Raw genomic sequence first — 9205 nt, 5'->3', positions numbered from 1 at the left:
CCTGTGGCCATCCACGCGCCTCAATAAACAGAAGAACGCAGCTGACGTGTTACCACGTTTGTGCAATGACAAACACACCCCTGAACATCATCCTAACAATAAGTTTATGCGGACCTGCCCTTTAAACGCCGCATCAAGGCTGGAACTTTTGGAATAACGACAAGCCAGGAGGATGGTTCCGGAGACCGATGCGTCACGATCACTGCTCGACATATTTAGAGACCGCCCGCCTGCTGCCCGCCCAGCGGCCACCGGGTCTGTATTCTTCAAACAGTAAAATACGCGTTGACCTTTTCCACTTTCAAGATTATATTTCATCGTTCTTCACGCTACCTGGAGTCCATAATCTAATCTAATCCAATCCAATATCATATCCAATCCAATCCAATCCAACACAATCCAATCTGATTTATTCGAATATAATTATCACATGATGTGTACACATTATTGGAACTGCTCTACATTTGCAGGTAGAGCAGGTATCTCCAGTGTAGTACAGAAGTTACAACTCATGTAGTTAAATTCCAGTTTAATTGTCGTAGTAAACTATAAAAAATGTCGTGCACTCTCGAACACTTTAAAATCAATGCCGGGAGTAATCAACTCACTGTTTAAGATATATACGCTGAAAATATAATAGTCTTAAGCTTTTCCGTGTGAATGTGCGTGCGGGAGTGCTTGTGCGTGCGTGTGTGCTTGTGCTTGTGCGTGTGTGTGTTTGCGTGCGTGCGTGTACGTGGTTACGTACGTACGTGCGTACTTGATTGCGGTTCTGCGTGTAATAACTAAAACGCCGAGGGTGTGCTAACGTGCAAGAGCATTCACGCCATAAATTATTTCAAAAAATGCAAAATAATATTTTGAATGAATCCATGTATATCGTGACGCAATGCCGACGTCGGCTAGACAAATGGACGGTCTTAATTATACATCTACGTTATAGATTTCAAAACGTCGCACTTGTACGTGGTTACCATTGTATGTCATAATCCATTGTAATCTGGTTTAGAAAATCAATAAAATTGGATTCCTCAGCATAAAATTGTTTAGTAAATCTATTTACAAATAGAATTTATTCTCCACGTACATTACGATGTACTCTCGCATGTGCATCTAGTTATTCCACGGCAACACTCAAAATAATTCGTTTGCTACAAGTGGAATCACAATCAATATTAAGCAAGCTAGATCGTATTTAAAAAATAATAGATCCTTCCAATTAACGAAAACTCTGAACCAAAAATGTCTGTCTGATCGAGCGAGATACCCACGCCTTCGTGTATTATGGTAGATATTGTTAGGTCTAAGCTAAGTCAGTTAAGCTAGACCCGATTATGTGTTCTATACGTAGGCGTGCACACAAAGAAACGTCGACTTGCGACACTTTGTAGCCAAACATTGCCTTTTAGGATGCCTCGCCACACGATGATTGGCTTGCCTTGTCTCTCAGTCACGCCATGCGAATAGGTCTACTGCAGGTTTATTAGAGGAGAAGACATTTACTCTGCGTGTGAGGCCATGGCACGCGCCATCAACCGGTCTGTCATCGGCGAGTCAGGCTTGTACGCCTTCCGTTCTATCAACAGCAACCTGCACGCGGCAGAAACAATCGAAACTATAGACGAAAAAACACTATTAGGCGAATACTCGCAGTTTAGCGAGCATCTTGTTCAACTATATTCTATGCCAGCCTATATTATGTTTTCAACATAGGCTGTCTGCTGTGCTCTGCCCTCTAACTAGTGGTACGTTTGGCTGCGCATATATGTAATTCGTTTTTTTTTGGCTTTGAGTTGATGTCTTCGCGGCGCACGCTAGTCGCTAGTGCGCTGATGTTCCTGAAGCTGCTGACTTCATTGCGGCGTGTATAAGAAGTTTGATTGAACACGTTCTCTCTATCCAAAGATAATTTTCCAATACTGGGTAAGAAACACGTGGTAGAATTCAGCTATATTATATTCATGCTAATATTCGCATGCAATGACAATGCAGTTACGTTTCGAAATAACCACAATGCAGTTATGTTAAAATGCGCGCGCGCTTGTGGTGTGTGTGTGTACGTGTGTGCGCGTGCATGTGTGTGCGTATTTATTTATGTAATTTATTTTAGTTCTTTAAATATTATTCTTTTATTTATTTAGTTAGCGTATTATTTATTCTTTATTTATTTAGTATTTACATTATCATTAGATCACAAGTTCATCGTAACATTGCCGTCCATGCATGCGTAAATCTAGTTGTTTGTGATTTTTGCATCGTACTGAGCGTTGCCTACCTCCTATACTGATGATGATGTATCTGTGTGGGTTTAGGATGTTAACAGCCTCACTGTAAATCGGCCCTCATACCGCACGCGCTGGCGTCGACGCATGCCTCGCAAGCTTTGGGCCTTGTCGCAATCTGGCCTGAATAACTTGCACTGAGTTCCGCGCGCCTTCCTCTAAAACGGCATATGCATAATTTATACGTAGGCCAAATTTTTGGGTGAGTGTGGCGTGTGTGCTGTGTGTGTGCGTGCGTGTGTGTGTGGTGTGTGTGTGTGTGTGTGTGTTTGTGTGCGTGCGTGTGGCGTGCGTGCGCGGTGCGCGTGGTGCCGTTGTGTGTGCATGGCGTTCAGATAATGTTGTGACTGTATAAGCGTATACGCGCGAACACACGCGTGACGCACACACACAGCGACACACGACACCCACACAGCAGACAGCGACACTACACGTGGCGCGCGCAACTCCACACGCACCACGCACACAACCGCACCACTCCGCACACAGTCAGGCAATCAGATAGTCGAACGCGGTGGCTAACCTGTCTAAACTCAGCTTGTTCGCCTAGCATTATGACCAAATACGACATAACGGCAATATTAAGCTGCTCCTATGACACACTTTGTCATACGAAGTTTTTTGCCTAATGACAAATATTGTTGTATGTGTTGTGCGCATGCACTAAGGAGTTTAAGGACGACGCTATATGAACGCAAGCAGCTGAATTTCAGCTGTAAAGCGGAACGAAGTTGACTTCGCCTAATTACCTCTGTCAATAGGAAAAATGGCTTCCTATGATAAATAGTGTCATAGGAGAGCGTATATATGCGTATGTCGTATATTTGTGATAGATGCAAGGCATAACATGTTGCTACACAGCTTTTCATCGCTACGCCACTCGATAAACGTTCTCACGAGCTCATCCGCCGTCTCATCCAGCGTAGCCGCTCTTCTTTCGCGCCGAGAAACCGACATCAATAGATGGCAGTCGTTGAACACCAGCATGTGGTCGCGGCGTACGGCCGACATATTTCGGCGACGATCTTCCATCGTTCTGTCCGACACGAACACAGCTGTAAATAGACGCGTGCCGTAAATCTGCAGCTATATATATTATAGCGGGAGTGAATCAAAAAATAAATGATTTACGCGTAATATATACTATATATGATGTTTATATATATATATCCTATATATATATATATATATTATATATATATATATATGTATATATCGATAGCTGTTGCAAATATCAAATAACGAAATGTATCAACAAATCTAGGGATCAATTGTATATAGGCACTTGTTTCAGATTTCACGGGGTCCGCATAGCGATGAACATATTTATACCAAACGAACCGATTTTGCACTATTTTCCGTTAATATGACAGAGAAACATGGTACGACTATGTGTCGTACCACTATATTTATGTTTGCGTGTGTGCCGGAGCCCCAGATCACATTTACAGGACGCGCATTACTGTATTATGTGTGCGTGCGTACGTGCGTGCGTGCGTACGTGCGTGCGTGCGTGCGTGTGTGTGGTATCTGTCTGTGTCTGTACGTCTGTGTGCGTGTGTGTGCGTGTGTGCGGGTCTGTAATCATTTATTTATTTAGTTAATTAGTTAGTCGGTCGGTCGGTCGGTCGGTAGGTCGGTCGGTCAGTCGGTCAATCGGTCGCTCGGTCGGTCGGTCCAGTTACTTAGCTAGTTAGTTAGTTAGTTTGTTAGTTAATTATTTGTTCCCTTGTTTATATTTATCGTTATAATTAACATTTACATTTTCAATGATATTCACAACATACAACATACATTTTCAATGGTATGTGATATCAGGGGTTTATTCAGGCTACTGGCCACCTGTTATTGGGCCGACAATGTATAGTGAGTCTACCTTCCATTTCCAGTCGGTACAGCATGGAACAGGCGTCGACGATATCCGCCATGGTCCCACTAGTTCTCACCCGCGACGCAATCTATAAAAAACAAAATCGTAATAACATATACGTGACGTTTCAGGATCTCAATGGAACGCGTGACGATGTAACTTCGGATACTTACGGTAATTAACGATGTAATGAGGTTGGTGCACTATTAGTATTTATAGTTAGTATCAGTATGCTGGGAAATTTCTATACAATCGCTCAACAAAATGGCTACCATGTGAAACTCGCTCGATGACGAACCATTTCACGCATCGCGTACTCATATCTATGCATAATTCCATCGTGTACCTGAGAGTCAAACACGTCTAGCGCTGCCGTGTGTTCGCCCTGTAAAAAACAATTACGTACCTGATTTATCTGATCACCGACATATGATAATAATAATGGTGAATTGTACTCCATAACCCATCATAATTCAGTGGTTCTTCTCCTTCTGGTTGGTCCAAAATATTGCCGCCAATACATCGCCACCATGCCATCACGCTGCCACCATGCATCGCCGCATGGGCGTTACTTGCGCCTATTCGCATTTTTACTACACATGATTCAAATATCACCGCGAACAATATATATCATGTCACTTACGGAAGTATAATATCACGAGTGTACGGTGTAGAGAGTTATCATAATCTCTATGTAATACACTCCTGATAATATTACATACAAAATATTAAACTAAATTGTTAGTGTTAATCTAACCGGTTCTCTACATCAAATGGCACCGCGCACAATACATTAGTTGCGGACGCATAATATATTGCATACAAAATATTAAACTATTGTTAGTGTTAATCTAATCGGTTCTCATCAGCCAGTACACATACGGTCCGAGTTTCGTATCTGCGGCGATCCTAGGAAAGTTTCTATCGGGCAAGAATTATCGAATATGTTTTGTTTTGATTAAGTATATTAGCTAAAATACTCACCTCAACATTTTGACTAATCCTTATAGCGAAAAGGCAGTTCATTTTAAAGGCAGTCGATTACATATTTACGGGAAAAGCCAAAAAATTTACTTTTTTTCTGAAATAGAACTAATATAATATGGCGGTTATAGTCGAGAACAAGGCGACATACCCTTTCGATGTGATAAACGGCCCAATGCCAGAAGTTATGGCACGCCAACATGCTTGCTGTCTGAAAACGTAAACACAGCCCAACTTTCACAAAACTAAATCAATACGCCGAATCCACATGGCCTGCATGGTCCTATTCAATAAAACAGTAAGTTGCTGAGTCAATTCAACTGATACATTTTCTTACACATCTAGAGTGTCGAAAAATGCAAACCACGAATTTTTACAGCGCCCGGTGCTTTGCCATACTGCCGTCTTTTCAACGTTGTTAGTCGGAGAAATAATGTGACTGAGCAACAGTAAAATTAACAGTATTTATTGCCCTGTGAGTACGATATATAGCTAGTCGTGAACATTTACCGTCCAGTTGTCAAGAGTTCTGCTCAGGAACGAGATGCCTTCCTGGCTCCTTCCTTGCATCTCATATACGTGAGCCAACGCATGCGTCGCCCACCCATCCTTAGGAATCAACTCCAGGCCCTGTCGATTGATACATCTACATAATATTACCATGATCTGATTAGCATGGTCCGATTAAAATTGTGTGGTCAATGTGAAAATCTGAACGTAGCCTACACGACCCGGGACAGTATAAACGCGCGCATATAGTGCATTTTGTAAGTTTGGCGACAATGTGTTAGCCCATGATGCTGTGAGTTTGGCGACAATGTGTTAGCCCATGATGCTGTGAGTTTGGCGACAATGTGTTAGCCCATGATGCTGTGAAACTACCAGATTGCCGAGAAATATAATGAATACATGTTTTCGTGATGGTAGACATGCGCCATAATGACGTAGCAATTCATAACATAATATTGGGCGGATTGTACGCGTAATAAAGGTGTACTACGAGCATCAATACGATGCAACAGGATAGGAACACGATAGAGGACACGTAAAATCGCCTCTTGATCGAAATATGAAACCCAGCGTACGGTAGTAATAATAGTTATAGAGTCGATCGCTATTATTTATTTCGATTTGGTTATGAGCGTTTACCTTCTTTGCTGTTTTCTCCGCTTCAGCCCAATGGTCGGTTTCACACAGTCCAAAGGCATACATTCCCGGAAGATATCTGAGTATTGATAAAGTTATTGAATATCATTGCGGCTTAGAAAATGACTTCTAAGATGAGCAAGCTCTCTCTTTTAGTGTGCGTGTGTGTGCGCGTGCGTGGGTGCGTGGGTGCGTGGGTGCGTGGGTGCGTGCGTGGGTGCGTGCGTACGTGTGTGCGTGTGTGCGTGGGTGCGTGGGTGCGTGGGTGCGTGCGTGTGTGTGCGTGCGTGGGTGCGTGCGTGTTCGTGTGTGCACGTGCACACGTCTATGCGTGTATTCGATCACAGATATGGATTTTACATCACACTTCTTACAGTGTTGTAGCTACGATAAAATACCCATAAATCTAATTATATGGTAGCATTCAAAAAGTTAAAATAAAATTATATTGAACTAAGAACGTGGCATTGAAGTATTGGCTTTATTCGAGCAACAACGCCGTTCTGTCGTGATAATTAACACGCACCCGTATAAGGGAATGGATGCATTCCAGTGCGGATACACGCGTGCGATGGAGTCGCGCATCTGAGCTTGCTTAGCCAGGTAGAAGTACGAATCGTGAGCCAGTTTCAGGGCTAACATGTCCGTAGGGTGGTTAGTAAGGATATCTTCCCATACAAGCGTCGCCTCGTTCATGTATCTGTAACACCGCTCACGCGACAACGTTAAAGTGACCATCGCGCATTTTTTGCAATCTCCCCCTTTTTAAAAGAATTAATATAAACCGTGAAACCCCGGTTACATCTTGTTGTGTACAGTACCGTTTTACACATAAAAAAAAATTATGAAAATACAGTTGTAAAATTTTATGGGCAATACAATTGCGTTATGATAATCTTTTTGTTATCATCGTGATAACCGGTACAATTGTGTTAATAGCAATAAATAGTAAAATATCAGCTTCATTAAAACATTCTTTTGTTGTTTATATTACGTATACACACAAGCCATAGATTCATAAATAAATTTAATAATACTACTACTAATAATAATAATAAGAAGAAGTAGAATCTCACGCAGGGTCTCAAAGCCTACTCACCCGTCAGAAAACAACTTCATGGCTTCGGCGTGTTGCTTTTCTCGCGTTGTAATATCGCGAGACGTCGTTGCCAACCTCACCATTTCATCTACGTCGCGTTGCAGCTGTTTGTCCAGTCTGGGCGATGCAGCCGTCCCCATGAGTGTCAATCCGCTCACGAGCACTCTTCCCATCACTAAAAACAAGTATGCGTACACGTATACATAAGCGCTATGTGACGCGTGAAGCAGAGGTGTGACATCTGCCGCACACAGAGGCACGACCACTACCCTGCGTGTGTAGCGGAGGCCTGAACCGTCTCTGTCGCACACAGATGCACGATCACTACCCCGCGTGTGTAGCGGAGGCCTGGACCGCCTCTGTCGCACACAGATGCACGATCACAACCCCGCGTGTGTAGCGGAGGCCTGGACCGTCTCTGCCTCACGCAGATGCACGATCACTACCCCGCGTGTGTAGCGGAGGCCTGGACCGCCTCTAATAGGACGCAGATGCACGATCACTACCCCGCGTGTGTAGCGGAGGCCTGGACCGTCTCTGCCGCACGCAGATGCACGATCACTACCCCGCGTGTGTAGCGGAGGCCTGGACCGTCTCTGCCGCACGCAGATGCACGATCACTACCCCGCGTGTGTAGCGGAGGCCTGGACCGCCTCTGTCGCACGCAGATGCACTATCACTACCCCGCGTGTGTAGCGGAGGCCTGGACCGCCTCTGCCGCACGCAGATGCACGATCACTACCCCGCGTGTGTAGCGGAGGCCTGGACCGCCTCTGCCGCACGCAGATGCCACTCCCATTCCACGTGTGGGTTTCGCCAAACTTACACTCGAGCCCAAAATTATCGATTACACATTACGGTCCATGCGAATAATATACTCATATACAATCATACTGCATTCTATATAACATATATAACTATATACTCATATACAATTATACTGCATTCTATATAACATAACATATATACCTATATACTCATATACAATCATACTGCATTCGATGTGTATGTTTACTGCTAGCATGCATCTTTAGCATGTATGTTACAAATACATTAATATACACTAAAAACGTTAGCAATTACTACAATATATTACATAATACATTGTATAATACATACTGCATTACTATAAGCTACAAATGCAAATAATAGATGCATATAAAGATATAATGTTATCATAATTTACGTACGTTCGGGATGAGTATCTCTTACCGAATTCTGTATCAGCTACCAGTAATTTCTCTGCTGTTTTTTCTAATCCGCCGAGATTTGTATCTTCATACCATCCAACATACTGCAAAAAAAGAATGTTACTGCTATTGAATACTGCAAAAATAAATATAATATTATAAATTACAATTAATATATAATGTAGTAAAATATAAAAGCAAAACTAATATGTAATGCTATAAAAACTGCTTTATTACTGCCATGGATTTTACAAGTGCTGACGAGATAATTTCCTCATAAAGACATTAAAATTAAAGTTCAGTATTGATGCATAACGAGGTGAATTTTTATACTACGTAAAGTACGTGAGGACTTCACAGTTGACGTTTTTAATGCGTGCGATTTCCAAGTTATTCAAGATAACTATAACTCTCACTACGACCAATGTGAAGTCCAATATATAATAACAGAGGAAAATAATAACAAATTATTCTTAATTTGTTATTATTTACTCTTGATAATAACTATGCCGAACGGTGGCAAATATAGTTGATCGCAATGTTGGCACATCGTTACATGGCATCATAAGCACATAATCGCAACACAAGCGCACATACGGATATATGTGCTCTTGATAGAAAGAGATTAGCGGAT

The 9205-nt window shown here is 42.5% G+C and overlaps 2 protein-coding genes across 3 annotated transcripts in view; both read right to left on the bottom strand.

Annotated features, from left to right (window-relative positions):
• Positions 1 to 381: 381 nt before the first annotated feature.
• Positions 382 to 9205, bottom strand: part of LOC106815539 (tetratricopeptide repeat protein 38-like) — an 85927-nt gene continuing 77103 nt past the window's right edge. For both annotated transcript variants that reach the window (XM_014820005.1, XM_014820006.1), the window contains exon 7: positions 382 to 1590. The gene's annotated coding sequence lies outside the window, so the exon portion shown is untranslated. The remainder of the gene's footprint in view (positions 1591 to 9205) is intronic.
• On the bottom strand, positions 3196 to 8672 carry LOC106815538 (tetratricopeptide repeat protein 38-like). The gene is made up of 9 exons (XM_014820004.1): positions 8594 to 8672; positions 7382 to 7556; positions 6809 to 6982; positions 6286 to 6361; positions 5647 to 5766; positions 5288 to 5347; positions 4499 to 4537; positions 4159 to 4240; positions 3196 to 3335 (listed from the first exon to the last, which is right to left on the bottom strand). The coding sequence occupies exons 2-9, from the start codon at positions 7552 to 7554 to the stop codon at positions 3196 to 3198; spliced, it is 864 nt and encodes a 287-aa protein (XP_014675490.1). The 5' UTR covers positions 7555 to 7556; positions 8594 to 8672.

This window comes from Priapulus caudatus, unplaced genomic scaffold (genome assembly GCF_000485595.1).
Source record: "Priapulus caudatus unplaced genomic scaffold, Priapulus_caudatus-5.0.1 Scaffold1140, whole genome shotgun sequence".
In the NCBI taxonomy this organism is placed as follows: domain Eukaryota; kingdom Metazoa; phylum Priapulida; class Priapulimorpha; order Priapulimorphida; family Priapulidae; genus Priapulus; species Priapulus caudatus.
The sequence above is the reverse complement of the archived record's forward strand: the minus strand, read 5'-3'. Positions and strand labels throughout refer to the sequence as shown.